Source organism: Mustelus asterias, chromosome 3 (genome assembly GCF_964213995.1).
Source record: "Mustelus asterias chromosome 3, sMusAst1.hap1.1, whole genome shotgun sequence".
In the NCBI taxonomy this organism is placed as follows: domain Eukaryota; kingdom Metazoa; phylum Chordata; class Chondrichthyes; order Carcharhiniformes; family Triakidae; genus Mustelus; species Mustelus asterias.
Window position 1 is genome coordinate 157595239 of NC_135803.1, and position 21190 is coordinate 157616428.

At 47.9% G+C, this 21190-nt stretch overlaps 1 protein-coding gene across 3 annotated transcripts in view; it reads left to right on the plus strand.

The window, feature by feature from the left end:
• The window catches only part of LOC144491758 (laminin subunit beta-2-like), a 138843-nt gene that overhangs the window by 51471 nt on the left and 66182 nt on the right, over positions 1 to 21190 (plus strand). For all 3 annotated transcript variants that reach the window (XM_078210013.1, XM_078210015.1, XM_078210014.1), the window contains exons 10-13: positions 6257 to 6436; positions 7822 to 7934; positions 10171 to 10250; positions 14090 to 14225. In XM_078210013.1, the coding sequence (XP_078066139.1) occupies positions 6257 to 6436; positions 7822 to 7934; positions 10171 to 10250; positions 14090 to 14225 (509 nt within the window). The remainder of the gene's footprint in view (positions 1 to 6256; positions 6437 to 7821; positions 7935 to 10170; positions 10251 to 14089; positions 14226 to 21190) is intronic.

The window sequence follows — 21190 nt, forward strand, 5'->3', positions numbered from 1 at the left end:
CTCTACTACTACCTCTGGCAGCTTGTTCCAGACACTCACCACCGTCTGTGTGAAAGAATTGCCCCTCTGGACACTTTTGTATCTCTCCCCTCTCACCTTAAACCTATGCCCTCTAGTTTTAGACTCCCCTACCTTTGGGAAAAGATATTGACTATCTAGCTGATCTATGCCCCTCATTATTTTATAGACCTCTCTAAGGTCACCCCTCAGCCTCCTACGCTCCAGAGAAAAAAGACCCGGTCTATCCAGCCTCTCCTTATAACTCAAACCATCAAGTCCGGGTAGCATCCTAGTAAATCTTTTCTGCACTCTTTCTAGTTTAATAATATCCTTTCTATAATAGGGTGACTAGAACTGTACACAGTTCATCATGGCTGATCTGTGACCCAACTCCTTATACTTGTGTTTGCCCAAATCCCTTCTGTGTTCAGTATATGCTGAGCTCAGGTAGGATTCTGGCAATACACTCATTTTATACTCATTTCATGGGATAAAGCAGCACAGGATAAAATCACACCCTTGTCCCTTCTCTATAACCCTGTCAATGCCTCCCTTTCAATTTAACTAATTTCCTTTTGAAAATTACCATTAAATCTGCTTCCATCACCAGTGCATTCCAGACTATTACAGCTCACTGCTTAAAAGTTGGGTTCAGCATTGGAGAAGAATTCACAGGGCAAGTTCTGCTAGGGACCATGATGTGAGTATTCCTTCTCTTGCAGAAAGAGTGAGCAACAAAGAGACTCCAGTTAAAGGGCAGCATCATTCTGTTGAGCTCCTAGACTGTAACTCTCATTGCTTCTGTTTTGCTGATTGGTCAACAGGTTGCCACAGAGGCAAATAAGTTGTCTAATGACGCAGAGGAATCCCTCCCATCAGGAGCCAATGAAACATGGCCTACTTGGCTGTGTCATGGGACATTAGCACCAGTACTGGGGAAGGAGGGAGCTGTTTCGTTGGGAGGGGTTCCATCTGAATCATGCTGGGACCAGAATCCTGGTCACATAACTAAGGCTGTGGGAAAGGCTTTAAAATAAATACTGGGAGGGAGGGCTCAGCTACATGGAAGATTAGAAAAATCAAAGTTGAAGGAGAAGGTAGGAGTGCAGGTTAGTGATGAGGCTGACTGTTTCTAGAAAAAAGGCAAAGGGACGTCTGGTAAGTGGGAGGCTTTCAAAAGTGTGTTGACCAGGGTTCAGAGTAAGCACATTCCTCTGAGTGAAGGGCAAGGCTGGCAGGAGGGAACCCCGGATGACTCGGGATATTGAGGCCCTGGTCAAGAAGAAGAAGGAGGCACATGACATGCATAGGCAACTGGGATCAAGTGAATCCCTTGAAGAGTATAGGGGGTGTAGGAGTAGAGTTAAGAGAGAAATAAGGAGGGCAAAAAGAAGACACAAGATTGTTTTGGCAGATAAGGCAAAGGAGAATCCAAAGAGCTTCTACAAATACATAAAGGGCAAAAGAGTAACAAGGAAGAGAGTAGGGTCTCTTAAGGATCAACAAGGTCATCTATGTGCGGATCCACAAGAGATGGGTGAGATCCTAAATGAATATTTCTCATCAGTATTTACTGTTGAGAAAAGCATGGATGTTAGGGAAATTTGGGTAAATAAATATTATTGTCTTGAGGAGTGTACATATTACAGAGAAGGAGGTGCTGGAAGTCTTAAAGCGCATCAAGGTAGATAAATCCCCGGGACCTGATGAAGTGTATCCCAGGACATTGTGGGAGGCGAGGGAGGAAATTGCGGGTCCCCTAGCAGAGATATTTGAATCATCGATAGTCACGGGTGAGGTGCCTGAAGATTGGAGGGTGGCAAATGTTGTGCCTTTGTTTAAAAAGGGCTGCAGGGAAAAGCCTGCGAACTACAGGCCAGTGAGCCTCACATCTGTGGTGGCTAAGTTGTTGGGAGGTATTTTGAGAGACAGGATCTACATTTTATTCCAAATGCTTCATGCATAGAGATACAAAGCCGTTAAGTATGTTCCATTATCATATCTGCATTTACAAACGCAAGGACTGATTAGGGACAGTCAGCATGGCTTTGTGAGTGGAAAATCATGTTTCACAAATTTGATTGAGATTTGAAAGGGTAACCAAGAAGGTCGATGAGGCACTGCAGTTGATGTTGTCTACATGGACTTTAGCAAGGCCTTTGACAAGGTACTGCATGGTAGGTTGTTGCATGAGGTTAAATTTCATGGGATCCAGGGTGAGGTAGTTAAATGGATACAAAATTGGCTTGATGACAGAAGCCAGAGGGTGGTTGTAGAGGGTTGTTTCTCAAACTGGAGGCCTGTGTCCAGTGGTGTGCCTCAGGGATCAGTGCTGGGTCCACTGTCATTTGTCATTTATATTAATGATTTGGATGAGAATATAGGAGGCATGGTTAGTAAGTTTGCAGATGACACCAAGATTGGTGGCATAGTGGACAGTGAAGAAGGTTATCTCCAATTGCAACGGGATCTTGATCAATTGGTCCAGTGGGCTGATGAATGGTAGATGGAGTTCAATTTAGATAAATGCGAGGTGACGCATTTTGGTAGATTGAACCAGGGCAGGACTTACTCAGTTAATGGTAGGACGTTGGGGAGAGTCAAAAACAAAGAGATCTGGGGGTGCATGTTCATAGCTCCTTGAAAGTGAAGTCACAGGTGGACAGAGTGGTGAAAAAGGCATTCAGCATGCTTGGTTTCATTGGTCAGAATATTGAATACAGGAGTTGGGATGTCTTGTTGAAGTTGTACAAGACATTGGTAAGGCCACACTTGGAATACCATGTGCAGTTCTGGTAACCCTATTATAGAAAGGATATTATTAAACTAGAAAGAGTGCAGAAGAGATTTACTAGGATGCTACCGGGACTTCATGGTTTGAGTTATAAGGAGAGGCTGGATAGACTGGGACTTTTTTCTCTGGAGCGTGGAAGGCTGAGGGGTGATCTTATAGAAGTCTATAAAATAATGAGGGGCAGAGATCAGCTAGATAGTCAATATCTCTTCCCAAAGGTAGGGGAGTCTAAAACTAGAGGGCATAGGTTTAAGATGAGAGGGGAGAGATACAAAAGTGTCCAGAGGGGCAATTTTTTCACACAGAGGGTGGTGAGTGTCTGGAACAAGCTGCCAGAGGTAGTTGTAGAGGCGGGTACAATTTTGTCTTTTAAAAAGCATTTAGACAATTACATGAGTGAGATGGGGGGTATAGAGGGATATGGGCCAAATACGGGCAATTGGGACTAGCTTCGGGGTTTTTTAAAAAAAGGATGGCATGGACAAGTTGGGCCGAAGGGCCTGTTTCCATGCTGTAAACCACTATGACTCTATAATAAAAGGAAGGGACAGAAAGTGTGAAAATCATATTACACCAATGAATCATGCAAGAGTAGGGAAGTCTGATAATGGAACATACTTAACGGCTTTGTATCTCTATGCATGAAGCATTTGGAATAAAATGAATGAGTTAACAACACAAATAGAGACAAGTGGATATGATTTTGTGGCAATTACTGAGATGTGGTTACGGGGAAACCAGGTTTGTGAGTTGAATATCAAAGGGAACTCAGTATTTCGGAAGGATAGAGAGAAAGGAAAAGGGGGTGGTTTAACTTCGCTAGTGAAGGAAGGGGCCAGTGCTGTAGCGAGAAGTGATTTAAGCGCTGGAGATCAAGATGTGGAATCAGTTTGGATAGAAATAAGAAATAGAAAAGGAAAGAAGTCCCTGGTGGGAGTAATCTATAAGTCCCCAAAATGTAGTTCTGCAAAGGGGCACGGTATAAATGAGGAAATGCTGGGGATTTGTCAGAAATGTAATCTTGGGTGATTTTAATATGCACGTAAACTAGACTAATCAAATTGACTCGGGTAGCCTCAAGGGAGAGTTCATTGAATGTATTAGAGACTATTTCTTGAAGCAATATGTGTGGAACCAACCAGGGAGCAGGTTATTCTGGACTGGGTATTGTGTAATGAGGAGGGATTAATTAATGATCTCACAGTTACGGATCCTCTAGGTAGGAGTGATCATAGCGTGCTAGACTTTCATCTTCAGTTTGAGAGTGAGAAATTGGAATCCCACACTAGCATTCTGGAGTTAAACAAAGGAAATTACGTAGGTATGAGGACAGGTTCGGTCCCAGTGAACTGGGCAGGAAGACTAAACGATAGGCCAGTTGATGATCAGTGGCAGATGTTTAAGTCAGTTCCTCCCAACTAAAATATATCCCAAAGAGGAAGAAAGATTGTAAGAAGAGGAAGAAACATACATGGCTAAGCAAGGAAGTTAAATGGTAGCACAGTGGGTTAGCACTGCTGCTTCACAGCTCCAGGGACCTGGGTTCGATTCCCGGCTTGGGTCGCTGTCTGTGTGGAGTTTGCACATTCTCCTCGTGTCTGCGTGGGTTTCCTCCGGGTGCTCCGGTTTCCTCCCACAGTCCAAAAATGTGCGGGTTAGGTTGATTGGCCATGCTAAAAATTGCCCTTAGTGTCCTGAAATGCGTAGGTTAGAGGAATTAGTGGGTAAATATGTAAGGATATGGGGGTAGGGCCTGGGTGGGATTGTGGTCGGTGCAGACTTGGTGGGCCGAATGGCCTCTTTCTGTACTGTAGGGTTTCTATGAAGACAAACACTAAGGCACCATATTGCAAAGGCCAGTGGCAGGCTGGAAGATTGGGAAACTTTTAAGGATCAACAAAGGGTTGCTAAAAAGGAAGTAAAAAGAGCAAAGGTTAATTATGAAAGAAAACTAGCACAAAATATTAAAAAGTTGGCAAAAGCTTCTATAAGTATATTAAAGGGAAGGGCTAATTGCATTCTTTGATTTTTGATTTGATTTGATTTATTATTATTACATGTATTAGCAGACAGTGAAACGTATTGTTTCTTGCGCGCTATACAGACAAAACATACCGTTCATAGAGAAGGAAATGAGAGAGTGCAGAATGTAGTGTTACAGTCACAGCTAGGGTGTAGAGAAAGATCAATTTAGTGCGAGGTAGGTCCATTCAAAAGTCTGACAGCAGCAGGGAAGAATCTGTCCTTGCATCAGTTGGTACGTGACCTCAGACTTTTGTATCTTTTTTCCCAACGGAAGAAGGTGGAAGAGAGAATGTCCGGGGTGTGTGGGGTCCTTGATTATGCTGGCTGCTTTTCCGAGGCAGCGGGAAGTGTAGGCAGAGTCGATGGATGGGAGGCTGGTTTGAGTGATTTTCATTCACATCCCTTTGTAGTTTCTTACAGTCTTGGGCAGAGCAGGAGCCCCATACCGAACTGTGATAATTGTGAGGAAAATGAGAACAAATACAAATCAAATGGTTATTATTGGGAGTGGGGTTAGGGGTGGTGGGAGGGAAGATAGATTAAATTCATTTCTCCAACCTTATGACATTTATGCTTCAGTTCAGAATGATTTTCATCCACCTGAGATTGTGGGCCATCTCAGAATTTGAAATCAGCTCAAAAAGCAGGCCTCCGGGAAAGTAACTGTGAAGCTGCTGAGTTTCGTAGAAACCCAACTGGTTCACCTGAAACCCTGATTCCCTGCCTGGTCTGAATCTGTGTGGAATTCCAGTTTCACACAATGTGGTTCACTTTTAACCCTCAAAAATGACCCGTTTGTTTCAAGACCACTTTTGGTGGTTGAAGAATAACACCCACGACCAGTTCAGGGCAACTAAAGGTTGCACAATAAATACCCACCTTCCTAGCCACACCCACATCTGAGAATAAATCAAAAATACACAACTGAGTGATCAGCCTCTGTACGAGGAAGTGCATTTAGCCTTTCGGGTGGGATCTGGCAACCATGCTGGGCATGATGTGGAGACGCCGGCGTTGGACTGGGGTAAGCACAGTAAGAAGTCTCACAACACCAGGTTAAAGTCCAACAGGTTTATTTGGTAGCAAATACCATGAGCTTTCGGAGCAATGCTCCTTCGTCAGATGGAGGGTCTCTGACCACTCCATCTGACGAAGGAGCATTGCTCCGAAAGCTTATGGTATTTGCTACCAAATAAACCTGTTGGACTTTAACCTGGTGTTGTGAGACTTCTTACTGTGCGGACCATGCTGGGCCCAGGATTGGGGTGGAACCATTTCACCCCCCGGATGGTGACCTGCCTCTTTCCTCACAAATGTTGTGGATTTTCTTGGGGGAATGGGCAGCAGGGATTTGGCTTTTGCCAGTGGATATCGAAGCTTACTGAAGTTCTGGTTTGAAATGAAGGGAGAAATGTTCATGATGTCTTTGCCCTGCAGCGTGTGACTGTGATCCTGATGGCTCTCTGAACGGTGGGATCTGCGACAGTCGGGATGATCCAAACCTGGGAATGATCGCTGGGCAGTGCCGCTGCAAGGACCATGTGGAGGGTCCTCGATGTGACAAATGCAAGGCCGGCTACTTTGGGCTCAGTGCTGAAAATCTACAGGGCTGTCAACGTGAGTCCCGTCAACAAACTTTACTCTGTTCCAGGGTGAAAACAGTTCAAATCTGTTCAATCCTCATTGACTCTGATCCCAGTATAGAGTTGTAAAGAGAAAGCTTGCATTTCTGTAGCGCCTTTCACATCCTCAGCACATCACAAGGCACTTTATAGCCAATGAAATACTTGTTGAAGCATAATCATTGGTGTAAAATAGGGAATTAGGCAGCCAATTTATACACAGCAATGGGATAAATGGCCAGATAATCTGTATTTATGGTGGTGTTAGCTGAGGGATCTGAATTCTGAGTTGCCAGCCAGAGCTAGTTTAGCACTGCAATGTGTTCCTCAATGAAAATCACTTCTTCATTAAAAACGATGTAACAAAGATGGATTATGTTCCGGATCTGTTAAAGTTTACATTGAAAACGCAGAGGTGAATTTTACCATCCGGCGTGCCACGGGAATCGGAGCAGTGAGGGGCGGACCACAGAAAGGTGTGTTGACCTCAGGCCGGATTTTCCGGTTTCAGGGCGAATGAGGCGGGAAAATCCCACCCTTAGTGTCTGCTTTGGATGTTGAACTCTCTCCGACTGGTCACTTCTTGCTGCCCCTCTCCTGAGCCCTCAGTGTGAGTGAGGCAGTGAGTGGGAAGCAGCGTGGGCTGAGGAGAGTGGGAAACTCAGGGGATGGAAGCAGTGAGCGGGAAGGAGCCAGGGGGTTGTTGTAAGGTGTTGGGCGTGGCTGGGTAAGTCTTATTAAGGTATTGGTAGTCTTAGCTAGTGCAACAGTAAATATTTATTCACCACTAGATATGCTTTGCACAGTAAAGGTGCAATCTGAGGGCTGTCTTGCTTATCTAATACTACACTGACCCCGAGGTGTGGGTCACGTGTTCTATACAATCATGGAACTGTGCGCAATCTCATATTAACCCTTTATGTGCCAGACCTTTTACTACAGGGACCGGGAGAGGGCAGTGGGAAGGAGTGAGGGGGTCAGGAGAGGGAAGTGGGAGGGAGTCAGGTGAGTGGTGAGTGAGAAGGTCGATGGAGGGGGTAAGTGAAGCAGAGGTTTGTTTTTTAAAAGACTCAGCATGTGCAGTAAATGCACTAAAATAAAATGGTGCAATTAGAACAGGAGATACCTGTGTGAGCACCTGCTGGATAAGCATGCTTCCCCCACCGCCTTAGTATGTAGGAGCCCATTGAATCCTTCCCTCTGCCCTCCCCTGCTCTCTCCCTCTCTCCCTCTACCCCCCCCCCCCCCAGCCTGGATTAAAGATGGTGTTTATTTTGTAGCTTCTCAGATTCTCAATCAGCTCTGACTCAGAGCAAACACTGAGGAGATATGAAGTGATGAGCTGACAGTTGATGATGTTGTACTCTGTGTCTCCCGCAGCGTGCTGGTGTGATCCCTTTGGAACGGTGGCAGATGGTTTGCCCTGTGACCCCGTCAGTGGAGACTGCTTCTGTAAGAGGCTTGTGACTGGCCGCAGCTGTAACCAGTGTCTGGTGAGTCCACCTGTGACTGTGTATTCAGCGCTCTGCCCTGCAGGTCCCTCAGGATCTGGGAGATAATCCCAGCAAGTAGCTTCACAGGAGAAGGTGCAAGCTTCTCCAGAGGGCAGTGCCACGCCAAGCCAAGCATCCCTGAACTCTATCGCACAGACAAGAAGGCCCCGAGTTGATCTGGGCTGTGCCAAGTTAACTGACATGTTACAATTGACCTCGGTGCCCCCAGAGTAAAAATACAAACCAGAATTCCTGTTTCTGATTGACAGGCCTGACTCGAGATTAAACTGTGAAGGCGACAAAGTCAAATAGCCAAGCATCACAGAAAAGATGGCAGGCTGTGCAGGAAAGTAGGGGGGTGCGGGGGTGCTTGACAAATCTTTCTCCAAGTGGGAATCGGAGCCCTTTGAGATTAAGAAGGAGTAAAAATGATTGTTGATCAAATAAAACTCAAAGTTGATGTTGGCCAGCTGTTATTTCTTGATTTACATTATATATCCTCCCCCACTCCTTCTGAACTTGAAGATCAGGCCCAGGAACCTTGCTGGAGATTTTGGCCGTGACTCAGTCAGAAGCAGAGGTTAGTTACAGAATCCCCAACACCTCCTTTCACCCAGCACAGCCCACGGGAAACGCCTGCTTTGTGTTCTCACCCACAGGGTGGTCAAGGTGTGGCAGCGCGCATTGGGACAGGTCACCATTTCTTAGTCCATTCCACTCACTGCTGGCAATTTGTATTTGGATCTGAGCCATTCCCAACAATCAGGTTACTTGGCAGTTGCTGAGGAATTTAGGAGCTGGCTCCAGACCTTAGGGAAAATCATGAACCAGCAAAAAAGAATAAAAACCTGTGACATACGGGGCAGGGATTCGGTGTCAGTGTGTGTTTGCCTGTACCTGTCAATGTCTATATATTTGCTGATATGTGAGGGAGTGTGGGTGTATGGAACCATCTGTGTGTGCGCGTGTGAGAGTGGGTGTGCGCGTGTGAGAGTGGGTGTGCGCGTGTGAGAGTGGGTGTGCGCGTGTGAGAGTGGGTGTGCGCGTGTGAGAGTGGGTGTGTGAGAGTGGGTGTGCGCATGTGAGAGTGGGTGTGCGCGTGTGAGAGTGGGTGTGCGCGTGTGAGAGCGGGTGTGCGCGTGTGGGAGTGAGTGGGAGCGGGGGCGCGCGGGGTCATGAGCGGGCGCGCACGCCGGGGGGAGCGGATATGTGTGTGTGTGTGTCTGTCTGCATGAGTATCTATTTCTGTAACTGAGTAAATGTTTGTGCCGTGTTTTAAGAGAGTGGAATTTAATGCCCTCCCCCTGGTGAATTGGTGGGTGGGGGGTAGACATTTAATTTGCAGAGAGCAATGGGCAGGCAGTCATCATACGGGAAGCCCGGAGATCAGAGCCATACCCGATCGAGGGACCTGGCATTGGAAAGGAGTTGAGCAACAGTCCCCTGTGATTTCTCCAAACTCTCCTGCCTTCCCTTCGCCAGTGACCCCTCTCTCCCTTATCCCCATCCTGCCCTCATTCATCTGTGTCCTGAGCCCCTCCCTGAGGCTGGAATTTCAGGAAGACGCTGCCAGCAGCTGTCCCGATGGTGCTTCTGGTAATGATGAGCTGCCGGCCTCTGAATGGCCAGAAGCTGTGGTGGGGTTTCTGCCCGTGGGGTCCCTCGTGGGGATGGCACACTGCTGGGCAGACACATCACCCCCTCCCAAAGGGGCAGCTCCTGCTGGCTCTTTAGCCGGAGAGTGAGACCCACAGCCATCACGTGCATTAAGCTCTGCAGCGATTGTGTGGTACATCCACCTGTGTGTGTGTCTATCTGTGTGTGTGTGTGTCTATCTGTGTGTGTGTGTGTGTGTGTGTGTGCCTATCTGTGTGTGTGTGTGTGTCTATCTGTGTGTGTGTGTGTGTGTGTGTCTATCAGTGAGTGTGTGTGTCTATCAGTGAGTGTGTGTGTCTATCAGTGAGTGTGTGTGTGTCTATCAGTGAGTGTGTGTGTGTCTATCAGTGAGTGTGTGTGTGTGTCTATCAGTGAGTGTGTGTGTCTATCAGTGTGTGTGTGTGTCTATCAGTGTGTGTGTGTGTCTATCAGTGTGTGTGTGTGTCTATCAGTGAGTGTGTGTGTCTATCAGTGAGTGTGTGTGTCTATCAGTGAGTGTGTGTGTCTATCAGTGAGTGTGCCTTAAACTCTGGCAGCTGTATCAGTTGGATGATGAGTCTGATGATCTGGTCTTGTGCAGGCTGAGCATTGGGCACTGAGTAATGACCTCAATGGCTGCCGAGCCTGTGACTGTGATGTGGGAGGAGCGTATGACAACCAGTGAGTATAAAATCCATTCTGATTTCACATTCCTTAATGAAGAATTCTACAGGCTGAGGGAGTGACTGGGAGTCGGGAGAGGAATTCCACAAAGCAGCGTGGGGCGGAATCTGAATCGTCAGAAACTGTTTCCGGAACATTCCTGTTCTGTTTTCTGGTCAATTGCATGAAAAGGTTTAGTGATTCCTCCCTTTGCTGAAACAACTGCATGATTATGGTGCTGCGAATGGGAACAAATCCCATCAAACTCTCCCCATCAAACACTTCCAGGACAGGTACAGCATGGGGTTAGATACAGAGTAAAGCTCCCTCTACACTGTCCCCATCAAACACTCCAAGGACAGGTACAGCACGGGGTTAGATACAGAGTAATGCTCCCTCTACACTGTCCCCATCAAACACTCCCAGGACAGGTACAGCACGGGGTTAGATACAGAGTAAAGCTCCCTCTACACTGTCCCCATCAAACACTCCCAGGACAGGTACAGCACGGGGTTAGATACAGAGTAAAGCTCCCTCTACACTGTCCCCATCAAACACTCCCAGGACAGGTACAGCATGGGGTTAGATACAGAGTAAAGCTCCCTCTACACACTCCACATCAAGCACTCCCAGGACAGGTACAGCACGGGGTTAGATACAGAGTAAAGCTCCCTCTGCACTCTCCCCATCAAACACTCCCAGGACAGGTACAGCACGGGGTTAGATACAGAGTAAAGCTCCCTCTACACTGTCCCCATCAAACACTCCCAGGACAGGCACAGCACGGGGTTAGATACAGAGTAAAGCTCCCTCTACACTGTCCCCATCAAACACTCCCAGGACAGGAACAGCACGGGGTTAGATACAGAGTAAAGCTCCCTCTACACTGTCCCCATCAAACACTCCCAGGACAGGCACAGCACGGGGTTAGATACAGAGTAAAGCTCCCTCTACACTGTCCCCATCAAACACTCCCAGGACAGGAACAGCACGGGGTTAGATACAGAGTAAAGCTCCCTCTACACTGTCCCCCATCAAACACTCCCAGGACAGGTACAGCACGGGGTTAGACACAGAGTAAAGCTCCCTCTACACTGTCCCCATCAAACACTCCCAGGACAGGAACAGCACGGGGTTAGATACAGAGTAAGGCTCCCTCTACACTGTCCCCATCAAACACTCCCAGGACAGGTACAGCACGGGGTTAGATACAGAGTAAAGCTCCCTCTACATTATAGAGTCATAGAGGTTTACAGCATGGAAACAGACCCTTCGGCCCAACTTGTCCATGCCGCCCTTTTTTTAAAAACCCCTAAGCTAATCCCAATTGCCCGCATTTGGCCCATATCCCTCTATACCCATCGTACCCATGTAACTAACTAAATGCTTTCTAAAAGACAAAATTGTACCCGCCTCTACTACTACCTCTGGCAGCTTGTTCCAGACACTCACCACCCTCTGTGTGAAACAATTGCCCCTCTGGACACTTTTGTATCTCTCCCCTCTCACCTTCAACCTTTGCCCTCTAGTTTTAGACTCCCCTACCTTTGGGAAAAGATAATGACTATCTAGCTGATCTGTGCCCCTCATTTTATAGACCTCTATATTGACATTGTCCAATCAACACTCCCAGGACAGGTACAGCACGGGGTTAGATACAGAGTAAAGCTCCCTCTACACTGTCCCCATCAAACACTCCCAGGACAGGTACAGCACGGGGTTAGATACAGAGTAAAGCTCCTTCTACACTGTCCCCATCAAACACTCCCAGGCCAGGTACAGCACGGGGTTAGATACAGAGTAAAGCTCCCTCTACACTGTCCCCATCAAACACTCCCAGGACAGGTACAGCACGGGGTTAGATACAGAGTAAAGCTCCCTCTACACTGTCCCCATCAAACACTCCCAGGACAGGTACAGCACGGGGTTAGATACAGAGTAAAGCTCCCTCTACACTGTCCCGATCAAACACTCCCAGGACAGGTACAGCACGGGGTTAGATACAGAGTAAAGCTCCCTCTACACTGTCCCCATCAAACACTCCCAGGACAGGTACAGCACGGGGTTAGGTACAGAGTAAAGCTCCTTCTACACTGTCCCCATCAAACACTCCCAGGACAGGTACAGCACGGGGTTAGATACAGAGTAAAGCTCCCTCTACACTATCCCCATCAAACACTCCCAGGACAGGTACAGCACGGGGTTAGATACAGAGTAAAGCTCCCTCTACACTGTCCCCATCAAACACTCCCAGGACAGGTACAGCACGGGGTTAGATACAGAGTAAAGCTCCCTCTACACTGTCCCGATCAAACACTCCCAGGACAGGTACAGCACGGGGTTAGATACAGAGTAAAGCTCCCTCTACACTGTCCCCATCAAACACTCCCAGGACAGGTTGCAGCACAGGGTTAGATACAGAGTAAAGCTCCTTCTACACTGTCCCCATCAAACACTCCCAGGACAGGTACAGCACTGGGTTAGATACAGAGTAAAGCTCCCTCTACACTGTCCCCATCAAACACTCCCAGGACAGGTACAGCACGGGGTTAGATACAGAGTAAAGCTCCCTCTACACTGTCCCCATCAAACACTCCCAGGACAGGTACAGCACGGGGTTAGATACAGAGTAAAGCTCCCTCTACACTGTCCCCATCAAACACTCCCAGGACAGGTACAGCACGGGGTTAGATACAGAGTAAAGCTCCTTCTACACTGTCCCCCCATCAAACACTCCCAGGACAGGTACAGCACGGGGTTAGATACAGAGTAAAGCTCCCTCTACACTGTCCCCATCAAACACTCCCAGGACAGGCACAGCACGGGGTTAGATACAGAGTAAAGCTCCCTCTACACTGTCCCCATCAAACACTCCCAGGACAGGTACAGCACGGGGTTAGATACAGAGTAAAGCTCCCTCTACACTGTCCCCCATCAATTACTCCCAGGACAGGTACAGCACGGGGTTAGATTCAGAGTAAAGCTCCCTCTACACTGTCCCCATCAAACACTCCCAGGACAGGTACAGCACGGGGTTAGATACAGAGGAAAGCTCCCTCTACACTGTCCCCATCAAACACTCCCAGGACAGGTACAGCACGGGGTTAGATACAGAGTAAAGCTCCTTCTACACTGTCCCCCCATCAAACACTCCCAGGACAGGTACAGCACGGGGTTAGATACAGAGTAAAGCTCCCTCTACACTGTCCCCATCAAACACTCCCAGGACAGGCACAGCACGGGGTTAGATACAGAGTAAAGCTCCCTCTACACTGTCCCCATCAAACACTCCCAGGACAGGTACAGCACGGGGTTAGATACAGAGTAAAGCTCCTTCTACACTGTCCCCCCATCAAACACTCCCAGGACAGGCACAGCATGGGGTTAGATACAGAGTAAAGCTCCCTCTACACTGTCCCCATCAAACACTCCCAGGACAGGTACAGCACGGGGTTAGATACAGAGTAAAGCTCCCTCTACACTGCCCCCATCAAACACTCCCAGGACAGGTACAGGGCGGGATTGATACAGTTTTAAACTGGGTTCCAGTTCATTGTTGGGTCCAGTATTTTCCTCAGTCCATTGTTAATGTTGATAACAAGAATTTGCTGCATTTTTAGTTTTCATTCTGTGCCTGTATTTACTTCCTCTCCACAGCCACACACTGACTCACAGATCTAATTCTTTCCACCCACCACCCCTCCGCCCCAGCTCATGGATGGCCAGTCTGATGCCCCGTATACAAGACCTATCTGAGCTGTTGCGAACAGTAACTATTGGTGCACTAATCTCCGTGCTTCTCCTCCAATGACATTAGTTTTTGTTTCAGATGATTTGTTTCCTCTGCTCACACGTAGGTGCTCAATGGAAACTGGGCAGTGTCGCTGTCGGAGTCACATGATTGGCAGACAGTGTACCCAGGTGGATTCTGGCTATTTCTTCATGGCTCTTGATCAATACAAGTATGAGGCAGAGTTGGCGCAGCTCAGCATGGTGAGTATGGCTGCCTACAGTGGCTGCATACAGCGGAGGGTGTACAGTTTATACAGCGGAGCGTGCGGAGGGTGTACCATTTATACAGCGGAGTGTGCGGAGGGTGTACCATTTATACAGTGGAGTGTGCGGAGGGTGTACAGTTTATACAGTGGAGTGTGCGGAGGGTGTACAGTTTATACAGTGGAGTGTGCGGAGGGTGTACAGTTTACACAGTGGAGCGTGCGGAGCGTGTACCATTTATACAGCGGAGCGTGCGGAGGGTGTACCATTTATACAGTGGAGTGTGCGGAGGGTGTACAGTTTATACAGTGGAGTGTGCGGAGGGTGTACAGTTTATACAGTGGAGTGTGCGGAGGGTGTACAGTTTACACAGTGGAGCGTGCGGAGCGTGTACCATTTATACAGCGGAGCGTGCGGAGGGTGTACCATTTATACAGTGGAGTGTGCGGAGGGTGTACAGTTTACACAGTGGAGTGTGCGGAGGGTGTACAGTTTATACAGTGGAGTGTGCGGAGGGTGTACCATTTATACAGTGGAGTGTGCGGAGGGTGTACAGTTTACACAGTGGAGCGTGTGGAGGGTGTACAGTTTATACAGTGGAGTGTGCAGAGGGTGTACAGTTTATACAGTGGAGCGTGCGGAGGGTGTACCATTTATACAGTGGAGTGTGCGGAGGGTGTACAGTTTACACAGCGGAGCGTGCGGAGGGTGTACCATTTATACAGTGGAGCGTGCAGAGGGTGTACAGTTTACACAGTGGAGTGTGCAGAGGGTGTACAGTTTATACAGTGGAGCGTGCAGAGGGTGTACCATTTATACAGTGGAGCGTGCAGAGGGTGTACAGTTTACACAGTGGAGTGTGCGGAGGGTGTACAGTTTATACAGTGGAGCGTGCAGAGGGTGTACCATTTATACAGTGGAGTGTGCGGAGGGTGTACCATTTATACAGTGGAGCGTGCAGAGGGTGTACCATTTATACAGCGGAGTGTGCGGAGGGTGTACCATTTATACAGTGGAGTGTGCGGAGGGCGTACCATTTATACAGCGGAGTGTGCGGAGGGTGTACAGTTTACACAGTGGAGTGTGCGGAGGGTGTACAGTTTACACAGTGGAGTGTGCGGTGGGTGTACCATTTATACAGTGGAGCATGCAGAGGGTATACCAGTTCTACAGTGGAGTGTGCGGAAGGTGTACAGTTTATACAGTGGAGTGTGCGGAGGGTGTACAGTTTATACAGTGGAGCGTGCGGAGGGTGTACAGTTTATACAGTGGAGTGTGCGGAGGGTGTACAGTTTACACAGTGGAGCGTGTGGAGGGTGTACAGTTTATACAGTGGAGTGTGCGGAGGGTGTACAGTTTATACAGTGGAGCGTGCGGAGGGTGTACAGTTTACACAGTGGAGCGTGCGGAGGGTGTACAGTTTATACAGTGGAGTGTGCGGAGGGTGTACAGTTTATACAGTGGAGCGTGCGGAGGTTGTACAGTTTATACAGTGGAGTGTGCGGAGGGTGTACAGTTTACACAGTGGAGCGTGCGGAGGGTGTACAGTTTACACAGTGGAGCGTGCGGAAGGTGTACAGTTTATACAGTGGAGCGTGCGGAGGGTGTACAGTTTACACAGTGGAGCGTGCGGAAGGTGTACAGTTTATACAGTGGAGCGTGCGGAGGGTGTACAGTTTACACAGTGGAGCGTGCGGAGGGTGTACAGTTTACACAGTGGAGCGTGCGGAGGGTGTACAGTTTATACAGTGGAGCGTGCGGAGGGTGTACAGTTTACACAGTGGAGCGTGCGGAGGGTGTACAGTTTACACAGTGGAGCGTGCGGAGGGTGTACAGTTTACACAGTGGAGCGTGCGGAAGGTGTACAGTTTATACAGTGGAGCGTGCGGAGGGTGTACAGTTTATACAGTGGAGCGTGCGGAGGGTGTACAGTTTACACAGTGGAGCGTGCGGAGGGTGTACAGTTTACACAGTGGAGCGTGCGGAGGGTGTACAGTTTATACAGTGGAGCGTGCGGAAGGTGTACAGTTTATACAGTGGAGCGTGCGGAGGGTGTACAGTTTACATAGTGGAGCGTGCGGAGGGTGTACAGTTTATACAGTGGAGCGTGCGGAGGGTGTACAGTTTACACAGTGGAGCGTGCGGAGGGTGTACCCAGTGTGTGGTGGTGCATGTGGTGAATGTGTTTGCCCCAGGAATGCAACACAAACCAAAGAAAGGAAAGTAGGTCCGAGAAGAACAAGTAGAATTGAGTGAACCAAACTATCTGTCACCATGCCAATGTTTAATCAGACTCTGTAACCAGCATTTGGATCAGTATTCCCTCTGAGCTGTGCAGGTGTGTGGCCGGACAATGTTGGAAATGTTCCACACTGGGAAGATGCACTTCCTGTCCAAACAACATTCCCTTTAACATGCCGAGATACAGAGCTGTGCATCGATCTCAATCTGCAACAAGCTGGCTGCACACAGCAAACAGGTTCGGGGGAACACAATTTGAATATGCAAGGCACGACTGTCTGTTTCAGGAAGCCTGCCTTTAATTTTGATCGCAAGCTCTGGTATGGAATTGACCTGCTGTCCACAGAACAGGTGCAGTTTCCCTCACAAATACCATAGCAACGTCCCTCTGTGTTTCGCAGGCTGAGAAACCACGCCAACTGGAATACGAAACCAGTATCATTGGTGAACCAGCTGGGTTTTTACAACAATCAGTGCCCCTTTAGGGAAGGAAATCTGCCGTCCATATCTGGTCTGGCCTACATGTGACTCCAGACCGACAGCAATGGGAACTCGTTACTGCCCTCTGAAATGGCCGTGCGAAACACTCGGTTCAAGGGCAGCTAGGAATGGGGAATAAATGTTGTAAGAAGTCTAACAACACCAGGTTAAAGCCCAACAGATTTATTTGGTAGCAAAAGCCACTAGCTTTCGGAACAGGCTGTTCCTTCGTCAGGTGGGTGGGAGTTCTGATCACAAACAGGGCACAAAGACACAAACTCAATTTACATGAATAATGATTGGAATGTGAGTCTTTACAGCTGAAGGCTCCGGAGGAGATGCCGTAGCTTCTCCGCTCTGGGACGTACTGGACAACGAAGGGTACTCTGTCCACTGTGTCCCGTGTTTGTCTTCTGAGGAGGTCGGTGCGGTTTTTCGCTGTGGTGCGTCGGAACTGTCGATCGATGAGTCGAGCACCTCCGGAGCCTTCAACATGTCATTGATGAAGACGAACATCTCGCCAAGGCCATCCCCACACCCCCACTTCTTGCTTTCAAACAACCGCACAACCTCAAACAGACCATTGTCCGCAGAAAACTACCCAGCCTTCAGGAGAACAGTGACCACGACACCACACAACCCTGCCACAGCAACCTCTGCAAGACGTGCCGGATCATCGACACGGATGCCATCATCTCACGTGAGAACACCATCCACCAGGTACACGGTACATACACTTGCAACTCGACCAACGTTGTCTACCTGATATGCTGCAGGAAAGGATGTCCCGAGGCATGGTACATTGGGGAAATCACGCAGACGCTACGATAACGGATGAATGAACACCGCTCGACAATCACCAGGCAAGACTGTTCTCTTCCTGTGGGGGAGCACTTCAGTGGTCATGGAAATTCAGCCTCTGATCTCCGGGTCAGCGTTCTCCAAGACGGCCTTCACGACACACGACAGCGCAGAGTCGCTGAGCAGAGGCTGATAGCCAGGTTCCGCACACATGAGGACGGCCTCAACCGGGATATTGGGTTCATGTCACACTATCTGTAATCCCCACAACCTGCCTGGATGTGCAAAATCTCACTGGCTGTCCTGTCTGGAGACAATACACATTTCTTTAACCTGTGCTTAATGCTCCCTCCACTCACATTGTCTGTACCTTTAAGACTTGATTAGCTGTAAAAACTCACATTCCAATCATTATTCATGTAAATTGAGTTTGTGTCTTTGTGCCCTGTTTGTGATCAGAACTCCCACCCACCTGACGAAGGGACAGCCTGTTCCGAAAGCTCGTGGCTTTTGCTACCAAATAAACCTGTTGGACTTTAACCTGGTGTTGTTCGACTTCTTACTGTGTTCACCCCAGTCCAACGCCGGCATCTCCACATCATAATAAATGTTGGCCCAGCCAGATGATGCCCACATCCTGTGGAAGAATAAAGGATGGAGAATACAGTGAATTCCAAGTACAAAGAAATAATGTGGAGTGACCATGTATTTATTGTCATCTCTTTGTACCTCGGGTCCTCTAATCCCTTGATGCAGACACAGGGTGTGTTTGATCCCAGCTCTCTCTGAAAGGATTACTTCACTCTTTGTCGGGAGATAGCAATCCGAATCCACAGGCTGGAACCAGTCACACTCATTTTCAAACTAACAATACGTCAATTTCAGCGTTCTATTTCATGACTGACTTCTGGGCGAATCATTGTGACTGTTGCTTTGCTCAGTGGCATCACTCAGTGAGCTAAATACCCCAAAACTGTCTAAATCTACTGAACTTTCACCGTTTAAATGCATTTAGGAGAGGTGGGTGGAAGGAAAGGAAATGGGAAAGAGAGGGTGAGAGAGATGGGACAGCACTGTGATAAAGAGGGAGGCAGCTGCTGAGGTTTTGCTCTGGGCTTGGGAAATGCCATTAGCCTTTTTCAGAGTTCAGAAACCTGAGCCATGTTTCTGTTTCGTGGAGAGATGGGTGCAGGGTTTGGGTTTTCTGAATTTTGAGGCAGAATCCGAGGACTGAGGGTGCTGAGGTGGGCGAGTTAGAAGACCTTCCTTAGTTCAGTGGAACATTGGCTTTGTTCTACAAACTAATTTTTATGTTCACTAACTCTCATCCTCCTCACCCCCACCCAACGCATTGGCTCCTCATTTCCCCATGTGGATGAAGCCCGGGTGTCGCAGGCCGGATGAAAGGTTATTCTGGATTCTGCCGCTGCATCTGTTTCTCGTTGGATATTCATCCCTCATGCCCATTCATAGCCTCATCCCCATCTCCTCAAATCACCCTTGCCACCCCATACCCCTCCATGTCTCCTCATGCCTCCCATTCCCTCTCCATGCCCGTCATGAATCCTGCATAGTCACTCACCCAGCATCCACTGTGGGCAGAGCCCAAGTTATCTTTGAAATGGATGTTAAAAAATAAACTTTGAACAATTTAATGGAGCCAACACATTGAAGGATATTTGTTACTGAAAAAAACTCTTTTCCGTTCAATCCATTCAAAAAATGTTAATCCTCTTGCACTTCAACCTATTGTGAAAGCCAACACCTACTTTCAACATGCACGGTGGCACAGTATTTAGTACTGTTGCCTCACAATGCCAGGGACCCAGGTTCAATTCCGGCCTCGGGGACTGTCTGTGGAATTTGCACATTCTCCCCATGTTGCGTGGGTTTCCTCCGGGTGCTCCGGTTTCCTCCCACAGTCTAAAGATGTGTAGGTTAGGTGGATTAGCCATGGCAAATGTGTGGTGTTACAGGGAAAGGTCAGGGGGGGTGGGTGCTTGGGTAAGATGGTCTTTTGGAGAGTTGGTGCAGACTCGATGGGCTGAATGGCCTCCTTCTGGGATTATAGGGATTCTATGGAACATCAAATGCAAATAATCATTTAATAAGCTCTTAAAACTGTCAATCAAAATGTGAACACAGCACCTGCTAAGTGCCTCTGGACCATTTTGAACCTCAGCCAAGCATTCATCATGGCTCCAACTATCAAAACAAATCCTGGCAAATGTCAACAATGCAGTCCTTTGAAACTAAAATACCAGATGACCTTCTTACTAAGCTGAAAATAGTTTTCATTTCCATTTCAAAGCAGAGAGCCTGTCAATCAATGGAGTCTAACAGGTGCTTAGATTTATTTTGTTCAACAGCAGGGCCATTTATTTTTTCAAGCTAAAGATCATTAGACATCTACAATTCAGTCCTAAACATGACAAAAGAGTTTCCGGCACGTTTTTCTGTGGTTTTGAATCCATTATGTCACTTTCTCTATTTGGAAAAGTACTGCAATCTATGAGAACAATTAATGAATAGTGGCCAGTGCAACCGGCTGACTTACCTTTGTAGGACTGAGCCTTGTGACCAATTGCTGTATTAGAAACATATCTACATTACAATACAGCATCTAATAATGACATCGGAAGGTGTCAAAATGATTGACACTTATCTCTAAGAAAGTCCCAGAATCCTCGAAGGCTCCCCCCACTGGTCACAAACTCTCAAATCGAGCCGGGTTCCTTCAGCCCTTCCAAGACCCAAAATAACGTGAGGAAAAAATTCACATTCCCTGTGGTCCACAAACCTGCGATGAGGGAATTATCTTTTGAGGAAAGGTTGAACTATAATCTTTGGCATTTAGAAGAATGAGATGTGATCCAACTGAAACATGCAAGATCCTGAGGGGACTTTGATGGAGTGGATGCTGAGAGACTGGAACTCGGGGACACAGTTTAAAAATAAGGAGTTCCCATTTAAAACGGCGATGTGAAGAATTGTTTTCTCTCATTAACATGTGGAACTCTCTTTTAGGAAGCATTAAGGTAGACAAATCCCCAGGGCCAGATGGCATCTGTCCTAGATTACTGAGAGAGACAAGAGATGAAATTGCTGGTCTGATTAGTAAGTTTGCGGACGACACAAAGATTGCTGGAGTTGCGGATAGCGATGAACATTGTCAGAGAATACAGCAGGATATAGATAGGCTGGAACATTGGGCGGAGAAATGGTAGATGGAATTTAATCCAGATAAATGTGAAGTGATGCATTTTGGTAGATCTAATGCAGGGGGAGCTATACAATAAATGGCAGAACCGTCAGGAGTATAGGCACACAGAGGGATCTGGGTGTACAAGTCCACAGATCCTTAAAGGTGGCAGCACAGGTGGAAAAGGTGGTGAAGAAGGCATATGGCATGCTTGCCTTTATTGGACGGGGCATAGAGT